The 27381-nt window shown below is 35.4% G+C and overlaps 2 protein-coding genes across 3 annotated transcripts; one reads left to right on the top strand and one right to left on the bottom strand.

Annotated features, from left to right (window-relative positions):
• Nucleotides 1–1118: 1118 nt before the first annotated feature.
• Nucleotides 1119–10837, bottom strand: zfyve21 (zinc finger, FYVE domain containing 21). 2 transcript variants are annotated; one of them, XM_079856008.1, is made up of 8 exons: nucleotides 10639–10831; nucleotides 8924–8974; nucleotides 7251–7419; nucleotides 5527–5602; nucleotides 5108–5199; nucleotides 3439–3489; nucleotides 2935–3065; nucleotides 1124–2069 (listed from the first exon to the last, which is right to left on the bottom strand). In XM_079856008.1, the coding sequence occupies exons 1-8, from the start codon at nucleotides 10762–10764 to the stop codon at nucleotides 2034–2036; spliced, it is 732 nt and encodes a 243-aa protein (XP_079712134.1). In that variant the 5' UTR covers nucleotides 10765–10831; the 3' UTR covers nucleotides 1124–2033. The 2 variants fall into 2 exon arrangements, with proteins under 2 accessions (XP_079712135.1, XP_079712134.1); XM_079856009.1 differs by lacking the exon at nucleotides 3439–3489 and having other exon boundaries at nucleotides 1119–2069; nucleotides 10639–10837.
• A 1043-nt stretch (nucleotides 10838–11880) lies between these two features.
• fhip2a (FHF complex subunit HOOK interacting protein 2) lies at nucleotides 11881–27381 on the top strand. Its single transcript, XM_079855636.1, has 17 exons — nucleotides 11881–12234; nucleotides 13791–13869; nucleotides 13960–14129; nucleotides 15096–15200; nucleotides 15283–15405; nucleotides 15541–15783; nucleotides 15867–16063; nucleotides 17010–17124; nucleotides 17329–17405; nucleotides 17550–17742; nucleotides 20526–20698; nucleotides 21719–21862; nucleotides 21959–22049; nucleotides 22647–22790; nucleotides 23079–23219; nucleotides 23448–23551; nucleotides 24327–27381. Exons 1-17 carry the CDS (start codon nucleotides 12190–12192, stop codon nucleotides 24436–24438), a joined length of 2256 nt encoding a protein of 751 aa, XP_079711762.1. The 5' UTR covers nucleotides 11881–12189; the 3' UTR covers nucleotides 24439–27381.

The raw sequence follows: 27381 nt of genomic DNA, 5'->3' as shown, positions 1-27381 counted from the left end.
TTGTAATTTTTTTATGGTGAGCTCTATCTGTTCCTTTAAATGCAAATGAGCTGCTGCTCGTAGCACAGGGGGCGGAGCTTCAACAGCTTGCACTCAACACAGACATGCACTGAAAATTTCAAAACTTTTAGCCTTTTATGTTTAAACCAAAATCAGACAATGATGGAGAGACTCAAGAAGAAGTGACAACATGTAGAAGCAACAGGATATTTCTGAATGGTTAGTTGATGATATATGATTGAGCATATTCTGTCTTGATGATCTATAAATCGTGTTCCAGGGGGCGGGTTTATGTAAATTTTAGGGTTGGTGATGTTGTGTAGTCCCTACCAGCCGTTTGTTGTAGTCCTTAAAAAACGATTTCTTTAAAAGCAAATATCTCCCTTTGCTTTGAACTTTGAGCATTATAACTTTGCAGATGTTGTTTATGCTCAAACAGCAACATTACACATTAACTAAAGTTAAAAAAAAGTGATATCATAATCAATCAGCCCTTTAAAGCCTTGTTCAGCTGTGTACTGAACACAAGAGGGCAGCAGCTCATCATCAGAACAAAGATCATGGCTGTACAGAAATGGAAACTAGCTTACTGTATGCTAACACCCTTTGTGAATAGTGTGTGAAGCAGAATGCATTTTGCAACAGTAAACAGTATTTGCAACAGTATGACAATTCAGTGACTGGTGTCCAGTTTATCTTGGAAGGTTATTTATTTGCATTTTTAATCCATTTTGTCCAAAATGGTTTCTGCTCAAATGAGTAAAGAAAGAGTTACGAAAATTATTGAGATGATCTCTTTTAAGCTCTGTGAGGAGGAATGAAACCTGCAACCTGTCAGTAAAAAGGAAGATTCTGCATCAGAATTAAAGGGATGGTTCACCCAAAAATGAGAATTCTGTCATTAATTATTCACTCTCATGTCGTTCCAAACCCGTAAGGACTTTCGTTTATCTTCGGAACACAAATGAAGATCTTTTTGATGAAATCTGAGAAATTTCTGTCCCTCCATTGACAGCTACGCAACTACCACTTTGACGCTTCAAAAAGTTCATAAAGAGATTGTTAAACCAATCCATATGAATCGAGAGGTTTTTTGAAGAGACTCAATCGCTTTATATGATCAACAGATTTAATTCAGACTTTTATTCACATTTAAACACTGATCAGCGAACATAAACAAAAGCTCAACCAAAAAGGCTTGATGTGCGAGAACAAATCTCATTGGTTCTTGCTGAATCTCAAACGTGCTGTGTAACACGAGAATGAACCTCTTTATTTTTGGGTTACTATCCCTTTAAGTAAAAAAGGTCAAAATTTGAAATGTGTTTGTGTTCTGGAAAGTAAATTAGCACAGACATGAATTGGTCAGTTGTGGACTGAAGATGTTTATTTGGTGTACATTGAAAATCGAAAATTAGCAAACGAAACCTGATGTCCTAGAACAAAGTTTAAAATGAGTCCAGGCAATCTGGCTGATCTAATTTCAGTTTTCTAAAAAAAAGAGAAATCTTGCTCTGCAGACGCAAACACGTTACAACAAATGAAGACCTCAAACATCATTCTGTAGTGTAGGAAAAACAATTCCAAAAAGTGTTTCAAATATGTTAAGAAAGAAAAAAAAAGACACTACATATTGTAAATACTCGGGCAGTAAAAAGTAGATACACAGCATTTTGTGTTAAAATAAGAATATCTGACAAAATATATTTTGTTTACAAAACTTTGATACGCGAGACTACACTTAAAGCATCTGTTAAATGGTGCGTTTATATATTATCATACATGTCCATATTGCACGAGAATCGTCGGAAAACTTGGTCCTCCCCTTGGCACAGACGGAGAAGTTGTAAGTAAATCTGGTCTGTCTCAACGGAGTAGAAGTAAAATATTGAATAGAAATCATACAAGCATCTTAGAGTACATGTAAAAATGAATGACATATAGTACTTGGTTTTGATCTCCCTTTCTCGCTCTCTCTCTCTCTCCTTGATTTTATTCCGTCCAACCCTCTCCGTGCTGTTTCCTTTGTCATTTTATTGGTCCTTTGACTCATACAACAGTTTGGCAGCCTAGACAAGCAGGGAACAGCAAACATAATATTACTATAATATAGAGGAGTCCTGAAGTTCAGAAACTCCCTTCAGAAAACACAGTATCTTAGTAACGAATATGGCTGGGTGAAATTGTGGTGCTTAGCTGTAGGACTGGAAGTCCTGCTATGATGACATTATTATTAGTTAAAATATATTATTAAAACATGAGTATGACAAACAGATTTTGTTCCCACTCAAATATAATATATTTTAGGCTTGCCTTACGGAGTACTTCATGATTTTGCTAGCAATATAAAATTAAACAAAATTGTGATTAATAATTTCAAAAGCACCTCTCATTTAGGCTTCAGTTAAAAAAATGATTAGTAGGTAAGTTTGATTCACTTTCTTATATCAGTTTAAACTGTCCCTTTTAAATAATTGATTAAAAACTATTTCCATCATAAATTGTTTTAAGGAAAAAATGAATGTGAAAAAAATGAGAATGGGAAAAAATATGAGTGTGTGTGTATTTAAATATATATGTATGTATGTATGTATGTATGTATGTATGTATGTGTATATATATATATTTATTTATTTATTTATTTATTTATATATTATATGTATATGTATATATTTATTTATTTTTATATATATTATAAATACACACATATTTATACATATAATGTACCCATGCCACCCATTTCAGAACAAATAAAAAAATATACCCTAAAATAACCCTAAAATTAAAGAATTAATAAAACATTATAATAAAAATAATAATAATAATAATAATAAATTTAAATATATATATATATATAAATGAATAAATATAAATTTTATTTTATTATTTTTTATTTACATTTTTTTTACAATGTATGTTTGAACTCACACCTACTTTGTGCATGGCTACAAGCCAGGCAGATGCAACGCGCTTGTCATCAGCAGTGTCCATGTAGAGATCCTGAAGGTTCTGAGATCCTGGTGGCTTGTACTGAAGCACCATGCCATTGGCACGGAGAGAACCCCCTAAAACAGGTCAAAGGTCAGTGGTGGTATTCAACACAATTCTTTGTCAAGGCAACTTTCAGAGTTTGCCATGACAACTGTTCCTTATGTAGTTAATCATTGTAATTTGTACATGCACAAATTAGATGTGTGACTCGCATAATACGGCAGCAAAACGGTGCTGAAGTCTGAGGGTCTATCACAGCGTCACAATAAACATGCACATGCAGCCTTTCATGAGACTGCCTTGCTTTGACATCGAGGTCACAGGAAATGAGTGCATGCAAGGTTACTTATCATATGACGGTAACAACAAGGAAAACAAACTAAATAGCACACATTTTAGACAAGGAAAAATAAAACAGACAGCAAGGAGAGATAGAGGGACGCTGACCTTCAGATATTTGATTGTCCAGCAAGCTCGTGTACGAGCATATATCTTTCTCTTAATGCAGAGAACAAGGAAATTAAAGAAAAGAAGAGAACGTTAAAAGGAAAGAAATATAAACCAACAGAAAAAGATTTAGGTCTGCATCACACTGCAATTAGATGCACATAAATTGGCCCCAACAAGTATTTGGACATGGAAGTCATGCTTTAAATGTCTACGGCCCTATTTTAACGATCTAAGCGCATGGTCTAAAGCGCATTCAGGGTGTGTCCGAATCCACTTTTGCTAGTTTAATGATGGGATAAATGGTTGGTGCACCAGGCTCATGGTCTAGAAGGGTTGTCCCTATTCTCATAATGAGTAATGGGTGTGTTTTGGGCGTAACGTGCAATAAACCAATCAGAGTCTCATCTCCCATTCCCTTTAAAAGCCAGTTGCGCTTGCGCCATGGTCGATTCGCTATTTACATTGCGGAATTTGCAAGCAGAAAGACGTAACGCGACGTAACACCAGAGAAGAAACGGATCTGCTCGTGCACAAGGTTAAAGCGCGCAAGCAGAACATCTATGGGACAAGCCGGATTCAACCATATATTTATGTACACAATATTAATCTTTTACATTGTAATCCTTTATTTTTAATATTTGGCATGTTTGTATGCTGCTGCGCGTCCCTGTGCGTGTAATAAGCAGAGTGTACGTGCGTTGTGGACCCGCCTATAGGTGCATATTACTAACACTCTTTAAATAACAAAATAAATACTGCGCCAGGTTTCATTTAGTCAATGGCGCCGTCTATTTCAGTTGCCTCAAAATAGCAACGCGCCAACAATGCGCCAGAACACACCTTGTTTTCAGACGAGCAGCCCATGGGCGCACAAATGCATTTGCTATTTAAACAACGTGGCGCAGGACGTGAAAATGATAACTGCGTTGGGCTGAAACTAGCAAAAAACACTTGCATCGTGCCTGGGTGTATGATAGGGCACCATATGTTTTTGCATTGTTTATAAAATATCAAAATAAGTGTCATTTATGTTTAAACCTACAGTGTACCAACTTTATACATCAATTAAAAATCACCTTTGGAACCAGTACAGCCAATACAGTGAAGCCAATGATGGCAAAAAAGAATGTCTCAGAAATGTGAAGTTAGTCAAAAGAAAAGCTTGAGCAGAAAAGGTTTGATACTTTATAACTAATGCAATGACATTTTTAAGTGTGATTTAAGTGTCCAAAAACTACTTGGGGCAACTGTATAGTGTGTATTTGTCCGTTGTATAGAGTTAATTTCACTCAGTACTACAGTGCGATGTTAATAGCCATCAGCATTCAGGTAAAGCAGAAATCAATCCAGCATTCATGTGAAGCTTTCAAAGAAATCTCTGTATATCCCATTATCAGATAAGGCCATGCTTCCCGTCTGTATGACGTGATAGAATAAATCTCAGCTCATAATCATATCCCTTTATATACATGCAAGAATTAATATTTAAAAACAAAGAGGTTTAGCATCCTCAAATGCTGTCCTCAACGCTAGCAAATGTGCTAAGATCAGAAAACTTTGCTCTTCTTTATAGTCATTACATTTACCTATAGTGTCAACAAGTGAATGGTCTCAAAAATCAATAATTGTTTATATTGCTCTGACAGGTTTCTCCTCAAAGCCTCACCTCCCGGAGTCGAGCCCTCAGTCAACACCTGCATACTGGAAATGCGAGACAGCTCCACCTCAAAATGACTGTCACCGTCTAGGAAGAGATATCTAAAAGAGCAATAAAAGATAGACTTTAAAGGGATAGTTCACCCAAAAATGAAAATTCTGTCATCACCCTCAAGTTGTTACAAACCTGTATACATTTCTTTGTTCTGCTGAATACAAAGGAAGATATTTGGAAGAATGTTTGTAACCAAGCAATTCTCGCCCCCCCTTGACTACCATAGTAGGAAAAAAATACTTCCTTTGTGTACAGCAGAACAACTTGAGGGTGAGTAAATGATGACAGAATTTTCATTTTTGTGTGAACTATCCCTTTAAGATATGCTACATCACATTTAAAGAAGTCAATTTTGTGGGTGCCTACACGCATACCTGTGATTATTGGACAAGCGGCAGACCATGGTCTCTGATTTCTCTGAGGAACCCACTTTTACCCCGAAAGTTCCTCCTACAATACAGAAAAAAGGCTGTAAGGTTGTCAGTGTAAATACTTATTGGTGTATTTGACAACATTTTCCACATAAATAAAAGATCTCAGTGTTTACAGTACCAAAATTCCAAGTAGCCATTTTCTTTAGTCACACTGCAACAATAAACATCTTCAAACATCAGTGTTTTCAGATTCAAAACAGACTGTTAGACTTGCATTATGAGATAGCTCTAAAGTCAATTACATCCAGATGAAAAATCTGGGTGATGTACACTACCATTCAAAGAGTTTGGGGTCGGTAAGACTTTAAAGATTTTGAACACAGGCATAAGAGAAGTCCCTTATTCTCACCTAGGCTGCATTTATTTGATACAAAAATACATTAAAAACAGTAATATTGTAAAATAATATTACAATGTAAAATAGCCATTTTCTATTTGAATTTATTTTAAAATGTAATTTATTCCTGTGATGCAAAGCTGAATTCTCAGTCTTCAGTGTCACATGATCCTTCAGAAATCATTCTGGTAAGCAGATTTGATGCTCAAGAAACATTTCTTATTATTATCAGTGTTGAAAACAGTTGCTGCTTAATATTTTTGTGGGATTCCATCCCTGCTGAATAAAAGTATTTATTCCTTACAAAAAAAAGTTCTTACTGACCCCAAACTTTTGAACGAGTGCTATTAAGGAAACATTTTAGGAAAGCACCGATATTACATTTCTGGCTGATACTGATAAGCGGATTATTTTCAGGGTGAATAAATCAAATAAATCAATTGTTTTACATGCTTCAAGTGAACTTGGGTATGACAATATTATAATATACAGTAGGAAACTGCATTATCATTTTGAGATGCGCTAAAGATTCCACTTCAAGTCAAGTCACCTTTATTTAGATAGATAGATAGATAGATAGATAGATAGATAGATAGATAGATAGATAGATAGATAGATAGATAGATAGATAGATAGATAGATAGATAGATAGATAGATAGATAGATAGATAGATAGAGCTTCATACAATACAGATTGTTTTGTATGAGTAATGAGTTCAATTCAGCTAAAAAGCAGCTCTCCAGAAAACAGTGATGACATCTCTCAGCTAAGATGAGTTTTCATCTAACAGTGTCAGTGCAGTCAAAACAGTAATATTGCTGAATATTAATATTTAACAATGTTGCTGAATTATTTGTGTTTTAAAACATGAACTTTAAGTGTGTTTTAGATGAAAGCAAAGGTGATTCAAATATTAAAATAGGCCAAATGAGCATGCAAAATCACATATTCGATATAGGCTGAGGCTCGTCCCCATATATAGGCTAATTGATATACAGTACTGCATCCCTAGGTGTGATCACAGAACTGTGTATTTTTCCTGATTCCACCAGAACAGTATTTGCCAAACACACACTCATGCAAACACCGAGTAGCTAAATGATATTTCCAGCAGCAGTGAAGTTGAGTCTCAGGTAAAGGATAACTCATTAAGTCAGTGTACACTGAAGTAAGTGTACAGGAGTTATGTAACATACATACGCTCTCCATGGCCTATAATAGCAACATCATAAACTTTGAACAGTGAGTCTATGAATGCAAAAGTGGGAATAATCGTGTCAGTGGTCTAAAGCTAAAAGCATTTGAGTGCATGTTTGTTCAACCCACCGGCAGTGAGCACTTTAAGCTGTTTGTCGTAAAACTCCACCTCTTTCTGTGAAATGAGGCTGCACTCCGCACACTGCCTCACCGGATCCACAAAACACATCCTGGGCAGAGACACTTTCTGACTGCAGCATTTATCGCAGAAACACCGACCGCAGCGCCGGCAGTGATGCTGACATACAAAGAGGAAACACTTATTGCTTTAAATCCAATGCAATTACATCATACACACAATAGCAACAAAATAGTAAAGCAAATATATACACAATATATTATATATATCAATATCATTGTTAAATGTCAAATGAACAAATATACACTGCAGTTCAAAAGTTTGAGATCGGTAAGATTTTTTTAATGTTTAAAAGAAGTTTCTTATGCTCCCCAAGGCTATATAATATTGTGAAATATTATGACCAGTTTTTATGAATTTAAATACCTGTTTTCTATTATAAAATGTCATTTATTTCTGTGATGTCAAAGCTACATTTTTAGCATCATTACTCCAGTCTCCAGTGTCACATGATTCTTCAGAAATCATTCTAATATGATGATTTGCTGCTCAAGAAACATTTATTATTATCAATGTTGAAAAGACTTTTTTTCAGGATTCTTTGATGAATAGAAAGTAAAAAAAAACAAAAAAAAAACGCATTTATTTGAAATAGAAAGCTTTTATAACATTATGCACTACTGTTCAAATGTTTGGGGTCAGTAAGAGGGTTTTTTTGAAAGAAACTATTACTTTTATTCAGTAAGGACAAAGAGGTGACAGCAAAGACATTTATAATGTTACAAAAGATTATATTTAAAAAATGACGTACTTTTGAACTATCCTGAATAATGAATAATCCTGAAAAACAATTGTACACAACTGTTTTCAACACTGATAATAATAATAATCATAAATGTTTCTTGAGCAGCAAATCATCATATAAGAATGATTTGTGAAGGATCATGTGACACTGAAGACTGGACTAATGATGCTGACAATTCAGCTTTGATCACAGGAATAAATTCATTTTTTAAAATATATCCAAACAGAAAACAGTGATATTAAATTGAAATAATATTTAAAATATATTACTGTTTTTTAATATTTTAATCAAATAAATGCAGCCTTGGTAAGAAACCCGGTTATTCAATAAAGATAATTATTGACAAAAAAAAGAACAACCCCCCCCCCCCCCCCCAAACTTTTAAACGGCAGTGTACATGCACACAAGCTAAGGTAAGTGTTATGACCAAAATCATTTATGAGTAATTTTATATCATGGTAACAGTATATTACAATAGTTATTCGTTTTAATTTCAGGGGAAGGAGTTTTACAACATAATGGATGTGAACTAAAAAAAAAAATTTTTAATTTACAAAAAAAGTGTTCTTTTAGGGCTTAAAATTCTATACCATCACATAACCACAAAGACAGAGATACAAACACACTAAAAGAACAGTCAGTAACAGGAAAGCAAAAAAAGAGAAAAATGGAAACAGGAAGGGAAACTTGCAATGACATCCTATTGCAAAACTAAACACAAAGACACTTAGGAACAAATCAAACTGAAAGGAAGACACTCATAAAGGGTATCTCTATTAGCAACAATACAGCAACTTCCATTGTCCTGTATGTGCGAACATTCATAACTCTGAACGAAATTACAGTCCACATGCTTACCTTCCTGGTGATGAAGTCAAACTTGGTGTCACACTGCATACATCTGGGGCACTAAGAGAGGACACAAATGAAACATGAATTTTAAAGGCTCTTTATTAAAAATATAGTGAAGAACAGGCACCTGTATAACTCTATCTGCTGCAAGAGTCGATGGCATTTCATTAGGAAAGTGTGGCAGAACACCCTAGAGACTTTAGCTGAATTTAGTTCTCATATATGTGCGTAGCAGCAATACAATCAAGGCCAAAACCTTTAAGGCAAAATTTATGGTAACGTTATCTGACAGCGGCCACAGTAAACCAGAAACAGCCTGTTTGAGTCAAATAAAACAGTTCAGGTCTGACCACAGTTTCATGTCTAAGCACTTAAAGGTTAGTTCACCCAAAAATGAAAAATTCTGTCATTAATCACTCGCCCTCATGTCGCTCCAAACCCGTAAGACTTTCATTCATCTTTAGAACACAAATAAAGATCTTTTTGATGAAAACTGAGAGATTTCTGTCCCTCCGTTGACAGCTACGCAACAACCACTTTGACACTTCAAAAAGTTCATAAAGAGATCGTAAATCTAATCCATATGAATGGAGCAGTTTAGTCCAAATTTTCTGAAGAGACTCAATCGCTTTATATGATGAACAGATTGAAATTAGGCTTTTATTCACATTTTCAACATTGATCAGCGAACATAAACAGAAGCTCAACCGTACATGCTTGACGCTTGAGAACAAACCTCATTGGTTCTTGCTGAAGCTCAAACGTGATGCGTAACACAAGAATAAACCTCATTGGTTCTCGCACGCCAAGTGATCATGCTTGAGCTTACCACAACTGATGTGCGAGTTGATGAATGTTTATATGTGAATAAAAGCCTAAATTGAATCTGTTCATCATATAAATCGATTGTGTCTCTTCAGAATATTTGGACAAAACCACTCAATTCATATGGATTAGTTTTATGATCTCTTTATGAACTTTCTGAAGCATCAAAGTGGTAGTTGAAAGTCTTATGGGGACATGAGGGTGAGTAATTAATGGTTGAACGATCCCTTTAATAGGCTATGTAATCTTACCAACAAAGCCCTAAATATCATGAGCTCAGCTGTATAATTTATTAACATGTTTACATAATATAGTACAGTTTCGATAATATCTACTCCTCCCCAAAAATACTTTTAACTAATCTATTAGTTCAAAGTATTGTAAAACATTCATGTTAACGGGTTAAATATGCAGGGAATTTCTTGGAGAGTTGTTTCTTCCTTTAAATTTCATGCGAGAATAACACGGAATGTGTCGTACAGATATAAGATTATGCAGTTGTTTCTAATGAATGGGCGTGGCTAATCATTTGACAGTCTCTTGCGTTTACGCCATACAGAATCATTGAAGAAAGTTTGTTTCATAGTACATGACCCAAAAATCAATCAATAACACATATGAAGAGTTGTTGTTGTCCAGTCGTGGATGTTTGCTCGCATACACACTCTAAAGCACAGAGATGCATTGATGTCCATGCATCTGAGATAATATCTGTTCAAATGATCCAAGACTAGCCATCTTTTTTATTTGTAACACCATCTGGGGAACTTGCAAACTATTTCCTACTGGCTCTTGTTGCCTTGAGTAAACAACGCCCAAAGACAGAGACAGACTATTGACCAACCACCACAGCATCAGCATCATCTTCATCTTCATCTGTGATCAAGATTCATTACCTCTTTATCCGGGACCCACTGCGGCTCATCCAGGGAAAACGGACTGTTGAAAGCGCCGTTTTCCGGTACCATACGGAGCCCGCTCGGGCTCCGGACCAGCTTTTTGCCGTCAGGCACCGCGGACATATTTGTGTTTATGAGTGCGCAGCTGCTGCTCTGAGAAGAACAGCACAGGCATCAGCACAACACTCGCACAGGCACACCTTCAGCATAAGAGTCCTTCCTTTCACCATTTTTATATATATTTATATTATATTATATTATATTATATTATATTATATTATATTATATTATATTATATATTTTATATATATATATATATATATATATATATATATATATATATATATATATATTATTATTATTATTATTATTATTACAACAATATTATTCATTACACACAACCTTAAATGTTAACATTTACCCAAATCATTAAAATGCATGAATTCCAAAGTTTCCCTGCCAATTGCAAATTAAACAACTGCAAATGTTTTATTTTAAACGAGCCTTTAATTTTTTTTTTTTTTTTTAAATAAATAATAATCTCGTTATCTTTGATTTACAGATTTTAAAATAAGAGTCCTTTGGATTTTATTATTATTATTACAAATGTCAGTCATAACAAACACTACCTTAAATGTTAACATTTTCCCAAATACTCACAGTGTATTGTATTGTCTAACCATGGATTGTACAAAAAAAAAAAAAAGTATTTGAGCACTTTAGGGCACAATTAAAATGCATGCATTCCAACGTATTCCTGTCAATTGCAAAACTAAAATAAACCAATACTGCATACTAATGTTTTGTTTAAGCGAGCCTTTCAAAAAATAAAAAAATATATATTTTTTTAAATAATCTCGTTTAAGATTTACAGAAAGTACAAACGTATGAGTCCTTAGTTTTACAATAAGAGTCCTTTTGATTTTATGTTATCCTCTTGATTATTATTAATAATAATAATAATAATAATAATAATAATAATAATAATATAACAACAAAATACACAGTTTTGAAATGTATGTGATATTTTCAGAGAACTGTGCCTCGATCGGCTTATATAGGTCCTGTCAGTTTTCTATTTACAATTTAATTTTTTTCCCCAGCTTTTTTGAAAGATCATCAAAGCTTTTAAATCCCCATATAAAATACAATGTCAGTACAACATTTAATTGAATATCGGCTGATCATTTTTCTTGTTCTTTTTTTCTTTCTTTCAGTATCCCAGTTTTGCCGGCGTCTGATGTGCGTTAGCAGAAGAGAGTGACCAGTGATCTCAGAATCTGTGTTCAGTTTCTTCTAGCGCAATGAAAGTGCCACCGTGGCCTTAAAAAGACAACCCTACATTCTTCTCTCACTATAGCTGTGCTTGACTTTCTTCACCTACGTTACAGTGTGTGTTGACATGTAAACACACACTATCGCGTTATCGGTATATATGTAGTCCAGTGTGTTTTAGTGTAAGTGTTCAATCTGGATCACCGCAGAAGGAGTAGCAAAGGAGGGAAGAGAGAGGAGATCTCCAGAAAACTCCTCCTGTCCAAAAACAACATGTTCTCCAAATTTACCTCCATCCTGCAGCACGCCGTCGAGGCGGTGAGAGCTTTTTAAACTATCTGACCACATTTAAATGACTGCTTGACTAGGGAAATGAGAAATGGGAAAGTGATAGTCGGTCAGTGTTGATGTGCTGAAAGGCCTGCTAGCTAACAGCTAGTAAATAACACATGACAGACAAAACCTCTGAAACAGGTTTAACAATCTCCCCATGCGTGTTTAAGGGTGTGAATCCGCTCGATTGTGGTTTATTGCGTTTTTATTATTGGTCTGGACATTATAAGCCTTTGTTTGCTGAGTATTTTAGCAGCTGTGCTAAATCTTGCGCAATTCGTGGATTGTTCGGTTAAAGGTCTTCATGTACGCGAGCCTCTCGGGATTGTAATCAATGTAAAGTAACATTTATCACATTTTAGGAGCGATACTGCCTGTATAATGTTGAGTGTACATTAGGTGAATCCGTGATAGCCAGTTAGCATGCTAGCGGCTCATTTGCAGGATGTAAACAAGACGGCTGTTACTAGGACACGCGTACAAATCCACACTAATGTACGATTTTGTTAACATTTTTACATGGTAGTATCTAAATGCATGTGTGTGTATAATAAAACAATATTAAAACAATCGTACATTAGTTTTGATTCGTACGCGTGTCATAGTGACAGCCGTTTTGTTTACACCCATATAACTTGCATGCATTCCATTGTATTAATGTTCATAAAAAGCATTTAAACACCTAATTCACATTCACAATTGTTTTTTTTTAAAAATATATTCAATACATTAATGTTAAATTAAAATAATGACAAAATGTCAATTGAATTAGCAATTGAATTGCCTTATTTTAAAATAGGATAGCACAAACCCTCTTTACATGCAACATTTTTCACACAAAGGTTTTGAACAATAGATATATAATCACGATTCCTGTTGGTCAATATTGAAATCTCGATTATTTACCACAATTTCCGGTGGGCAATATGATCAAAGTCTCATTTCAGTGAAATGTCACAATTATCGATACTTCAGCAAAAATGAATACTAGGTTATCTAATGTAAGGAAAAAGATCCTCAAAATAATTACACAAGACAAGTAAATAGTCAGGAAATTAATGCAAGAACAAGTGTTTAACAGTGTTTTAAGTTTTTCAGGAAGGTGTACTAATGGTGAGATTCAGATAAAGAATAGCTTACAACAAAAAATTCTAATAATCAAATATAAAATAACACTGCAAAGTCTTATTGTACAGTGTACTCATTAATTATAGATTAATCCTTATTAAGGCTACTTAAGTTATTCAGTCAAGACCAGTGAGTGATTTTCCTTTGTCATTTGTTGTTTGACTATCATTAATGACTACAACAGGTTTATTAGGCTGCTGTCACTTTAAGAGCTAATGCACATATCCATTATACAGTTACACATGCTTTTTCTTTCTTTGTTTGCAGAGGACAGTTGATTTTTGTTTTTAACTTAAGTGTCCAAATACTTTTGGATTGTAATGGTGTAATGTGTTACATACTTCTGTAAAGTGCATAATCATATAGTAGGAACAAGGCATTTCATTTTTATGATAGTTCGTTCTATTTTTCAGCTTGCACCATCACTGCCATTGCAAGAGGACTTTGTCTATCATTGGAAAGCTATCACACATTATTACATAGAAACCTCAGGTAAGAGATCACCTGCAGTGATAGTCAATCTCGCTTGTTGTGCTTTATTACCAAAGAACCAAACGTCATATTCTGTTCATGTTTTTGTAGATGACAAAGCCCCAGTGACAGACACCAACATTCCCTCCCATCTGGAGCAGATGCTGGATATTCTGACCCAGGAGGAGAGGGAGAGAGAGTCAGGAGAGACGGGACCCTGTATGGAGTATCTTCTCCACCACAAGATCCTGGAGACGCTCTACACCCTAGGCAAAGCAGATGTCAGTGTTTTAGTTACAAGTAGTGCTTTTCACTGGTTTCTGTCAGTTGCATAATCAAAGTTTTAAAGTATGACTTGTAAATATTATGAATGTTATTCGAATGTTTTTATGTTTAGAATAAGGCTGTTTCAAAACTTAACTCAAATTAAATCTCAGTGACAGATTTGTAATGCTCACACAGTTTGTTTCAGGAGAGTTTTCTATTAGCATAATTATGCCTAACTTTTAGAACTGCCTGTGTGCTTATAATGCCTAAAACTGCTGCCTATACAGCCAGTGCACTAGATTTGGGAAGAAAGCTAAGAGTAAAAATGATTTGTGGCCAGTAGAGACCTGCTCATTTACTGTGAGTCATGTTTAGTAAGAGAGACTGTATATATAATGATTAATGTTTTGACACGCACTACCGTTCAAAAGTTTGGGTTGATTCACTTTTTTTTCTTTTGAAAGAAAGAAAGACATTATTACTTGTATTCAACAAGGATGCATTAAATTATTCAAAAGTGACAGTAAAGACATTTATTAGGTTAAAAAAGATTAATATTTCCAATGTAATGTTAATTATTAAGCAGCGCAACTGTTTTCAACATTGATAATAAGAAATGTTTCTTGAGCAGCAAATCATCATATTAGAATGATTTCTGAAGGATCATGTGACACTGAAGACTGGAGGAATGATGCTGAAAATTCAGCTTTGCATCACAGTAAATGACAGGAATAAAACATTCAATTTATTTTAAATAGTATTACTATTTCACAATTTTTCTGTTTTTTGACTAAATAAATGCAGTCTTAATGAGCGAAAGAAGATTCATTCAAACATTAAAAAAGACCCCAAACTTTTGAACGGTAGTGTAAGTTAAACGATTATTATTTTAATATCTGTGATTCTTTGATCTTGATCAATGTACCAGTAAAGCAAGGGTTTTCTTTCTGTCTTTTTTCCTCCTGTGTGCTCTTCCCTAGTGCCCTCCTGGAATGAAACAGCAGGTTTTGTGTTTCTACACCAAACTGTTGGGTCGAATTCGGCAACCACTCCTGCCTCACATCAACGTGCACAGACCTGTACAGGTGATAAGAATTACTGTCTTCACACTTTAAACTTAGAAAAATCCTTTCAATCTTTAACCGACCATCCATGATGTATCCACAGAAACTGGTCCGCCTTTGCGGGGAGGTTCTAGCTGCTCCTACAGAGAACGAAGAGATCCAGTTTCTGTGTACCGTCTGTGCCAAACTTAAGCAGGACCCATACCTCGTCAACTTCTTCCTGGAAGTGAGTGTTGGGGGATGTGTGTAGTAGTTTGACTTTTCAAGATGGGCTCTGTCTGTGTAGGAAGCATATATTAAGACACGCTTCTGACACGCATGGCTATATCTAACATTTGAATTTCTCCATTTGTTTCTGCAGAATAAGAATAAAAAGTTGGATGCTGCTAAAGGTGGTGGAGCTGATTTGGTGAAAGATCCGTCTTCTCCAGATACAGGACAGAATCAAAACCAAAATCCCAGTCTGGTCACATCCGCACAGGAAGGTGCAGCAAGTCAAGCCACAAGCCCAGGGGAAGCAAGTCCGTCCTCAGTCCACACTACACTGCCAAACAATGACAACTACAACCTAGTCAGCTCCCTGCTTAACCTCACTAAGAGTCCAGTAAGTGCGTCTTTCTGTCTCTAAACTCGCCATCCTGATGAATTTGATTGTTTGTGTGTTAACTGATCTTTTCTCTTTCTCAGGATGGGCGTATTGTGGTGAAGGCATGTGAAGGTCTCATGCTGATAGTCAGTTTGCCTGAGCCAGCTGCAGCCAAATGCCTCACAGAGAACACTGAGCTCAGTCAACTCCTCACGGACCGGCTGGCGCAGTTCTACCGGGCCCTTCCCCAGTCCATGGACCCTCTAGATATTGAAACTGTGGAGTCCGTAAACTGGGGGTACATGACTATCTAATCCAGTACCTATATTATATTGCTAACACTTGCAAAATGAATACCAAAATGAATAGAATTTTTTACATTTATAAATATTGTTGTTGTCAGGCAGAAACCTTATATCTCCATATTTAATTATTATTATTATTATTTTTATAAATCATTACTATTGGTCACCCTTTTATGTCCATCTGTGGGTTTTGCAAATATTTAACCAATGAAAATAATGAAAAAGAGCTTGGGATTAAACCTCAAACTGTCAGTCAAACCTCGTAATTCCACCCGCCTCTATCATGAATGAAGTGCCACGACCAGTTTGGACAGTCCAAACTGTGCAATTTTTGCAATGCAAGGGTAAATAAAGACAGCATTTTCTTTACCCTAGAAACACTACATATATATATATATACACATAGCAACAGTAAACTTTATTTTCTGTAAGTTGAATGCGATGCACTTACTACCTCAGATGACTACCTCAGACCATGACTTGCTGTTCTAATGATGAACAAAACGTGTATGTCCGACATTCGCTGGTCATAAACCTCGTAACTCAGTTTAGGTATTACCGGTAAATAATATTATGGCGCATACAAGTGATATATAAACCCATCAACTGTACAACACAGTTTAATTATTTAAAAATACAGCTTTTTTTTTTCTTCCTTTTTCTGAAAAGTAGCAGTTGTGGACATACAAGGTTTCCTCCTGACAGTGACTTACTATATATATATAAAAAAAATTTTTTTTTTTTTTTTTTTTTTTTTTGCATTTTGACCTAACAGCCAATCTTGCCAGTTACATTCAAAATGTTTTCACTGGTTTCTAAACTCCAGTATTTTTTGTAACTAACTACTAACTACTACTATTACAACTGGATTCCATGTACAATATTATACATAATTTAACTAAATACATAATGTTGTTTATTTTTCGTGTGTATTTGTAGGCTGGATGTGTATAATCTAAAGGAGGATGCTGCTGCTTTTGTGGGCAAACGTGCTCTCATTTCCTTCCTGTCATGGCTGGACTATTGTGATCAGCTCATCAAAGAGGCTCAGAAGGTAAAGACAATTTAATCAAACACCAGAAGATGGGTAAATACTGAATCATGCTCAAAATCTGTCTACAAATTACAAGAAAATATATAAATACATAAACATTTTTGTCCATATCAGATGGGCAGTTTCAAAAACAGAGGATGAAAATTCACATATTGAGGTGTGTGTTTGGTAAAATATTTGTGTTTTGCTCCTCTGTAACGTTAGACGGCTGCTGCAGTTTTGGCCCGGACCGTGAGAGAGCGCTTCTTTGTTACTGTAATGGAGCCTCAGCTGATGCAAACGTAAGTATGTAAGCTATCTCGGGTTTGTTTACCAGTCTCACAGACTTTGAAACTGCACCTACACCCCAAAGCTATGAATTGAACAGAAAATATGAGTTTTCTTTCTCATGCTTTCTCATTCTTTTCATGTTTGTCTCATTCCAGCTCAGAGGTTGGAATTCTGACTTCCACAGCCCTGTTAAACAGGATCATCAGACAGGTGACGTCAGAAGCCCTACTTCAGGAGACCATTTACTTCCTGTTGGGAGAGGGAACGGGGCCAGAGACACTTGCTGGCATTACCCAGCATCCCCTGAGACACAGACTCATAGAACATTGTGACCACTTGTCAGATGAGGTAACCCTGGCTGCCATGACTGCATTAATCGATGCATTTCATCCTTCTTTGACCAGATGATCTAAAGGTTTTGTAAGCTCCTAAAGGCAGGGTCAAACATTAACATACAAAATATTTATGTATTTATTGTTATTATTAAATTAGAATCCAGTATATTGTATATTCAGTACAGCTTTTATTTATTTTAGGAATGCACAATATATCAGCCACCATATCGGTATCGGCCGGTATATGTTAATTTATAATGTTTTTGTTATCGGCATAATAAGAAAATTTGGCCGATATATTAAAGCCAATAAACAATGGATTATTTCCTTCAGCTGAGACTCTTCAGATGCGCACTGTTCGCCATGATGGTTTTGAACTGCTTGAAATATGATTGGAATCACTTCAAAAAAGGAAAATACAGTTAAGTGCAACATGTGCTGTAATATAGACTGTATAAAATTATAATGAGAACGTTATAAATGTGTGCTTGGGACATGGCTTTTAATGGTGAGACTAGGGGTGGGAGATATTGACAAAAATGAATATCTCGATATTTTTTTCCAATATCTCGATATCGATATTCAGACGATATTTTTGCCATCCTTCAAAGAAATGTGTGCAAACTGGCAAAGAAGGTCCAGTTGGTCTTTTGACTTGCTGCATTTGACCTATGTAGGCTATAAAAGAAACAATAAAGGAGCTAACTAAACAGAATCTGAGGAAGCCCCTATCTTTTTCCACTTACAAAAAAAAAAAAAAAAAAAACGGAACTAGGCACCTTTTGCAACAGTGATTATTAAATCAAACAACAATATTGTTGATGATAAATTCAAAGTAAAAAAAAATATTTTCAAAACGCTATAAATCCATCCATTTTTTTCCCCAAAACGCTATAAATCCATCCATTTTTTCCCCCCCAAAAAAATTGATGGTTTGTCTTTTAAAAAAAGTCTTTTGTCTTTTATTTTTCGTGTTTGCATTTATGAGGAAAAAACAATATTACGTGTCAGTTCTCCATTATGGACGCGAGCGCTCTGAAAGCGGCAAAAAGACTAAAGACTTTCAAACTTTCACAGAGACCTCAAAACAAAAAGCACAAAGCCTTTCTTTAAAACGAATTTCGTTTTGTATTAATTGTATCTTAATTTTAATACATTTTTCATTAACCAATTTCCTGGATTTAATACATTAAAATTAAATATAAATATAGGCTAGCAATCACAACATAAGGCGCCGGTGCTTACTGGAGATTATATCATCATGAACCGAACCGTTGCCTACTCGCCTCACAGGCCTAAAAAATGTGAAATATATTTACAGAAAGCTGGTTCTAAACAAAACCATCCAAAACAAAATAAAACTATGTAGCCTAATAAATGTGCATTTCTCCGTTGCGTTCACAGCCTACTGCGAAGATCGCGAGTCATTATAGCCTATCGTCAACTTCATCTTTGCAGCCGACACAGAAATTAATAAACAATTTAAAATGTCTTATTGCAATATTTTACATATTCATAATCATTACTTTTGGTGGATCTTTGAGGCAGCTTTTTAGGTTTATGGCGTTTTGGAAAAGAGCTCTTCACGTAACGTTTCACCAAGGCACAGCGGCCCTTCAGCACATAAGAAAAAAAGAAGAGAAAAAGCACGGACTTACTAATTACGAAACTTTGATGTGGTTGAACAGGTGAAACAGTCACAAATTCCTCTGCAACTCAAACCTTCTCAATCCGAGTTATGAGGGAAGAGAACAGCATTACAGTTTTCAGCGCGTCCTCCTCTGATTGCTGTGTTCTGACTGAAAAAGTGCGTGCAGGAGCACATGCGCAAACGGTTTGTAAAATGTCCTTTTGTAAAATGACATATGATAAAATAAAAATTAATTTTAATTTTAATTTTTTTATATAATTTTAAAAACGGTTTTGCGCATGTGCTTCTGCGCGCACTATTTCGAATTTACGTATGCGTTTTTGACGACACGGGACGGGACCATGGGCTGGGCCACTCGGAGGTTGCTTCCGCAAATAGTACTGCCCTACAGTATTAAAAATCGCTACATATAATTGTTTAGAAGGTTATTGTGTGCGTTATTTGTTTTCTCTTTAACTTCTTTCAGCTCTTTTCATGTTTGGGGGGTCGGATTGTACAAATTATGAAATATTCGATATCCCAATTTTGCATATCGTCCAGACAACAATTTGGATATTATCGTCTAAACGATATATCGCCCACCTCTAGGTGAGACTTTTGTTTTGTAATTAGCTCTCAAAAATTATATAAAAATTTGGATGTAGATTTATCGGCCAATTTATCGGTTATCGGCTTTCAAATATAAAGATTATCGGTTTTCAGTATCTGCCAAAATTTTCATATCGGTGCATCCTTAATTTATTTATTGAATGGTTAGAACGCCTCTTCAATTCTAAATCATGTTCCTACCAATTTGGATTTTTAAAATGGTGATTTCCAGAACTGCAAAAATCATGGAAAACAAAGTAACTGGAAATACTAATTTCTATAGTGAAGTCTTGGAAATTTGTGTTCAAAGATTATGAGAAATATATTATAGAGGTTTAGAGCTGATGAAAAAGTTGGGAACCCCTGATCTAGCAAAGCTTCTGTGGTTCCATATGTTAATTGTACTGTGATCTACATTTAGAATAAAAGATTAGTGTCGGCACTATATATTAAACGAGAAGTCGTACACAGTCATTGGATGTTAATGCATTCTAGATTTACTGCAGCAAGTCTTAAGGTTTATGTTCATAAAGTTCTGGTTCTGTGTCTGGTTCTAGATAAGCATCATGACTCTACGGCTCTTTGAGCATCTGCTGCAGAAACCATGTCAGCACATTTTGCAGAACCTGGTGCTGCGCTGCTTGGAAGAGCGCAACTACATGGAGAACAAACAGCCGGAGGAACGAGAGGAGCGCGAGCACATGGAGAACGGCCAACCACATGATGCCGTGTAAGAGCTGCTGTCTCCACTGCTGCTAAACTTCCAGATCAATCTGATCAATTGTGTTTGTAGTTTTCTTCTAGAACATGCAAAATCATAAATGCACTGCAATTTGTGAATGAATAAAACTTAAATGCAAGTCAATCAAAGTAATATTTTTGAAATGTGTTTGGATTGGTTGCTGTATAATGATACTAATTAATTAGTAATTAAAGGTAAAGTGTGATTTTTTTCATTTATTTTTTTTATGTTACAAATACTTTTTGATCTTAATATGCAGAAAACATAATTTAGGGTGACTTCCCCTGAAAAAGTGAAACACTGGGTCGGTATCTGTGGCAATAAAAAAACATTGCTCTGTTTGTTTTAGCTTGCAGTGCAACATTTTCACAACCAATGCATTGAATTTAGGACAGCACTGCCTGGCGATCAATGGCAAACAAGGGGAGTGGGGAAACCTGTTTGACAACAGACAAATTACACACACCACCTTTAAATAAATGCCTCATACAACAACATTTCATTCCTATGTTAAACAAATGGACACACATTAATACAATTAAACTGATTCAGATATTGTGCTGAATCACAAAGTGCAGAGGAATGTTGCACTTATAAAACACTGACAACAGCAAGACAATGTTCAAAAAATAGTTCCATTTATTCGTAGTAATAATCTGAATAAACAATTCTTCCACCAAATAATATTGGTCGTAAGCCTTACTGTTTGCCTCGCTATCCGTTAATGAGGCATTTTAAGTAATGGGTCTGAGTAATCAAAAATTTGCCAGACATAAATCCATAATCACTCATTCTAATAAATGGGACTATATAATGGTGGTGTTGCACTACTGTAGTTATACATATTTGTTCCTTTAAAAATCTAGCTGTAGTGATGCTTTATACTACAGTTCCTTGTTTTTTGTTCTTGAGTCATCTCTTGTGAATCTTCAGAGATCATAGCAGATATTTCTGAGATGTAGTATACATGTAATAGTCTAATTACATTGATTTGTATTGTTTCCCCAGAGATCTGGAAGAAGACCCGCTGTTCTCAGATCTTTCACCCGATAACAGACTCTCCAGCCCTGATTGGTTAAGCTGCTCTCCGCCACCAAGCACAGAACATGCAAAGCCTGATGGGAAGACGGAGGTTCACAAAATAGTTAACAGGTACTGCAGTATACCCTCTGTTGTGATATGCCAGATTCACAATTTGGGATTAAATATTAACTTTCCATATAATAATTTTGCGTTCTCCCCCTGTAGTTTCCTGTGTTTGGTGCCTGATGAGGCAAAATCATCCAATCAGGTTGAGGGCACAGGCTATGACACCTACTTGAGAGATGCACACAGACAGGTAAGGAGGAAATAAACAAAATGTGGTGAATATTCAATATATTCCATAGCTTTAATTGACAGACGCATTAAGATAAAATTAAGTACATAGACATTTATTTAATTTCATAACCCAAACACTTTTGAAGTGACACACTGGTGTTGCTAATACAGCATATATTTTTATTATTTATTATTTTACTTGATTTTTAGTTGTATTCATTTATGGGATTTATTTGGCAGTTTACAGACGTTGTATTTGATTCCTTTGATTGTATTTGATATTTGATTTCCTCTTATGTTTGATGTATTTGTTTTTATTGGATGGGATGTTTCAATTGATATTTGATTGTAATTGTTGATTGTGTAAAGAACTTTGTCTGAAAGGTGCTGTATAAATAAGATTTATTTTTAAATAAATAAAATAATTATGAAATTGGCAAAAAGTGCATTACAATTATTATAAGATATATAATAATAAATTATAGAATAAAATGTGTAACACTTGAGTCTATGGCCCTATAAAAATTGCTCTGTTTATTTGAGCATGCAGTACAACATACTAACATTGACACAACCATTGGCGTGATTTTCATCATATTTGGTTGCATGTTGACAGTTTCGGGACTATTGTGGAGTTTGTCAGAAGTGGGACTGGCGCAGCAGTCCGAAACCCTTTGAGAAGTGTAATCTGGACAGTCCTTTTTTCGAAGGACACTTCCTCAAAGTGTTGTTTGACAGAATGGGGCGAATCCTTGATCAGGTATGTGAACCGATGTGTGATAGCTCTCAACGTGACAAAAAAACACCACAAAAGTTGAACATACAACTTGTGCACTATAACCCAAATCTAGATACATTCGTATTTCTTCAGAAGACTTCAAATATAGTGCTTCTATAACACTTGAATGGTGTTTTTGTCATTTTAGATGGCTCATTCAATTTCTTTACATAGATAATACATTTGTAAAATTATGCATTTTTATTAAAACCATCTTTGGATGATGGATGTCCTCCTGATGTCTCTCTTTGTTTTACTGTCTCCATCCAGCCGTATGATGTAAACCTGCAGGTGACGTCTGTGTTGTCTAAGCTGTCTCTGCTGCCTCATGCTCATCTTCACGAGTTCCTGCTGGACCCATACATTAACCTGGCGCCGGGCTGCAGGTCTCTCTTCTCAGTCATCGTCAGGGTACGTCTGCTGTTCTCCACACTGAATCCCTATTTTAAACACTATTAGCCATTTAAATGGACATCTTCATATAGTCTGTTAGACAGTATGTGTTTAGTGTAGCGCTATATGACTGGCATTTTTGTTGGATAGTTTGAATGACTGGATAAGTGTTCGATTTTTTTATTTTTTAAACTCAGACACCTCAAAGACTGTTTAACCCACTGTTTGTATTGATGGTTTGATCAGGTGGTTGGCGATCTGATGTTGCGAACTCACCGCATCCCTGAGTTCACCCCTAAACTCCTCCTGGTGAGGAAGAGACTGCTGGGACTAGAGCCAGAGGGGATGAGGTAAGGCTTGGATGTATTTATGTATGTGTATTTGCTCAAAAATCATGAGCAAAGATTCAATTTTCCAACACGAATGCATAAAATGCCATAGAGGGCACTACAGTGAAAGTGTTTTTTTTTTTAAGTTAAATAATTGAGGCAGACCATTTATAAATCGATTGTATCATGTTTAATATACAATTTATATCTAGCATATATAAATATTTATATATAGTATATACAGTTCTGTGCAAAATCTTAGTATTTTCACTAGAAAAAAAGGCTTTAAATAAGTTATTTATATCTTTTGCGGTAGTGTGTCAGTAGGAAATATCAGTTTGCAATACCAAACATTCCTTTTGCCAATAATTGTGTGTGTATATAATATATATATATATCGCACAGTAGCACTGGATAAAAAATATTGATTTCTTGATTTTAATCTATTCTGATTTTGATGAACTGATATTGATTCTTAAATCCCAAGACTCTATATTTTTGGTCTTTTTTTAGTTGATACATGAACACTAAACATTATTTTTAACCTGTCTCCAGTGTCAGTTCAGAGAGATCCCCCCCGAGAACATTTACATGTACTTTACCTGATTCTGTATATATCCAAATGAATAAATATTGAATCAAATCGAGATCTGAAATGAATCGAAAAACAAGCTTGTGAATGCAAATTTTGAAATGTGTGGCAATGCCTAGCCCTATCGTGCAGCCTGATCAGAGACTTGTTTCTTTACTGTGTGTCTGTTTTTCTGTGATAAAGAGGTTCAACTTTGTCTTACAGCGTTGATCACGTGACTTTGCTCGAGGGGGTTATTGTTCTGGAGGAATTCTGCAAAGAGCTCGCGGCTATCGCTTTTGTGAAGTTCCATGCGTCCGCCTCCACTTCCCCCTGATTATCTCGGTTGTGCACCGGACACAAACAGATGAATAAACAGACGAAAGGGGGCGGATGACACAGGAACGACAAACCCAACTGTACTCATCCCTCGGCACAGACTGCTGCCTGCGGCAGGACTCGCATTCAAGGATGCTTCATTCGTGTTATCTCTGGGATGTTTCCATAACTATGACTGAGCGTACTGTTTTAAAGGCACCGGAGAGGAGAATTTTGAAAAGAGATTTTGACTTTCGTGGAACAGCCCATGTGGAAAGGAGAGAGAGGATTTTGTAGCATTCATATGTAAAGAAAAGAAACTATAACTTCCGAACGAAAGAATGGTAATGCCAAAAAATTATGTTCAAAAGTAGAAAAAAGGAAATTGACTTAAATTTGATTCAAATAGTGCAATTAAAATTCAATTAAATATTTAATTATTGATGATTGTTTGTCATTTGCAGTATCAAAGATACTGTCATCTGTTCTCTGTTCTTTTGAGGAAAAATAGTGTGAATACAAATGTCAAATGCAACATAAGTTAATTTGTAATCAAACATTGCAATAACTCAGGATTCAAAGTCTAGCTGTTTTTAAATAATTGGAGAACTAGACAACGAGCAGCGTTTTTAAAAAAAATCCTCTCTTTTTCTTTCCGGTAGTGTTTGCTGACACTTTTCTTTTAAAGCGAACCGGAACTGGACTGGATTGATTTGAGACTGGGCACATTTTGCACTCAAACCAGTTTTCACTGGTGCATTTCCAGAGAGCTGTTCATCACTTATGTTCCCGACAGTGTTCCTAAACCATTTTAAGTTGTTTAACTTGACATGATATGTGTGTGTGCCTTGGTGCCAGCTAGACAGTGGCTGTGTCCTTCATCCTGTATCATCATGTATTTATTATTGATTTAAAAAAATAGTTTTAAATGAGTAGTTCACCTAAAATACTCCTAAAAATTCAAAAGATTGTTTTTGTTCCTTGTTCGATCTTGTAATGTCTTGTAATGTTCGATCACGTCATTTTCCGTGCAGTAAATATTAATGAGGATTTACGCAAAAAGTACCATAAGAGCGGTGCATATAACTTGTGCAGACAGTCTTCTGAGGCCATTGCGATAGAACTAAGAGGGAAACATTTCAAGTCTTAAAGGGATAGTTCAACCAAAAATAAACATTCTGTCGTCATTTACTCACCCTCAAGTTGTTCTAAACCTGTATGAATTCCTTTGTTCTGTTGAACACAAAATATATAGATATTTTTTTGAAGAATGTTGATAACCAGACAGTTGATGGCCCCCATTGACTTCCATAGTATTTATTTTTCATACTATGGAAGTCAATGGGGACCAGCAACTGTTTGGTTACTGCTATTCTTCAACATATCATCTTTTGTGTTCAACAGAACAAAGAAACTCATGCCGGTTTGGAGCAACTTTAGGGTGAGAATAAATGATGACAGAATATTTATTTTTGGGTGAACTATCCGTTTAAGTCAAAAGGATTTCAGTGAATGGAATTTTAAATTTCTATATGTTCTGGCACAAATATATTGTATGATTTTGAAAGGCTTGGAACATAGGGCACAAGTCATATGGATCACTTTTATAATACTGGAAAAGTGAGAAATGTAATGGTTCAGAACAACATTAGGGTGAGTAAATGATGACAAAATGTTCGTTTTTAGGTGAACAATTCCTTTTAAAACTACTTTAGAGTTTATCTGCTTCCTCATAAGGGATCTTTAAAATAATACTTTTGCAATATGTGACATTTTGTAATTATACCAGCAATAGTGTTATTCATCAGGCTGCTCTCTTCATCTGCTCCTGCTCTTTGTAAAGGACATTCTGAGCTTAATGCACACTGTGTACATTTGGCAAAGAAGGGGGCACAGCTTGAAGTAGGGTTGGGTTTTTTATTTTATTTTTGGAGAGCTGGATGCCTTGGCTTCGTGGCTTTGCTTAACTATCTTTACAGGGTTCAGATTTATGTATCTCAATCGTTACCTTGCATTTTTCCATCCATAATACAAGTGTATGTTTAAAGCTGCGTCACGCCAAGGTTTGCATTTATTTTCAAGAATTGCACACTAGTGTCTATTTATCCAATTTACATGTGCAGAAAAGCTAAATGTCTGTCTTTTTAATTTAATTTTCTTTAAAAACCAAAGGATGTATCGTCATATAGGAGCAGCGTGTCTGTTTCAGAGAGAAAGAAAAAAATTATGCTTTTTTTTAATTTTTATTCTTGATCATGCACATTTTATACCAAGTTCTGAACTGTGTATATACAAATGTACAGTTATAACAGTAGTGAAGTCTGGTGTGAAATGCATGCAAGGTCATATTTGATAATATGCAGCAAAGGAAAGCAAATCACCTCCCTAACTTCCTTCCATTCAGGGTTTTTTCTCGCTACTTTTGCTTATTTATGGTGATATTTGTAATGCCTTATTTTAAATGCAGTAATCGGTTATAGCCTATAACCTCTGCGGTCTTGGTTTTGAGTTAAACGCCTAAGAAAAAATGGTCTTTGTTTTAATGGTGTCTATTTTAAAAAAAAGTTGTAAAGCAATGTATTCCATTGGTTAAAAAAGATACTCGGCTTTCTCCTGTAAAGTTTTCTCTCTCTCTCTCTCTAAATATGTAATTCATCTGCTTAGACCCTATCACTGTTCTGCTTGACTGATTTATTCCCATTTCTTGTACAGATGTAGCTCACATGTCAGACGTGTCAGGACATATCTTCTGTTGAATTTGAGTGTCACTGCCATGGTGTCACAATGTGACGCTTTTTAGAAGAACAAAGTTGTTAACCGGTTACCATTTTCAGGATGCAATGTCATGTGACCTCCGTTGCCAGGAAATCTCTGTAATGAGGTTTGCTCTGCCCTGTGGCTTACTTTAATTCATTCAACTCCGTCCCAATTAAAACATTTTGCTTTCTTCAAATTTGTTTTG

This window comes from Squalius cephalus, assembly GCF_949319135.1.
Source record: "Squalius cephalus genome assembly, chromosome: 21".
Classification (NCBI taxonomy): domain Eukaryota; kingdom Metazoa; phylum Chordata; class Actinopteri; order Cypriniformes; family Leuciscidae; genus Squalius; species Squalius cephalus.
The sequence above is the reverse complement of the archived record's forward strand: the minus strand, read 5'-3'. Positions and strand labels throughout refer to the sequence as shown.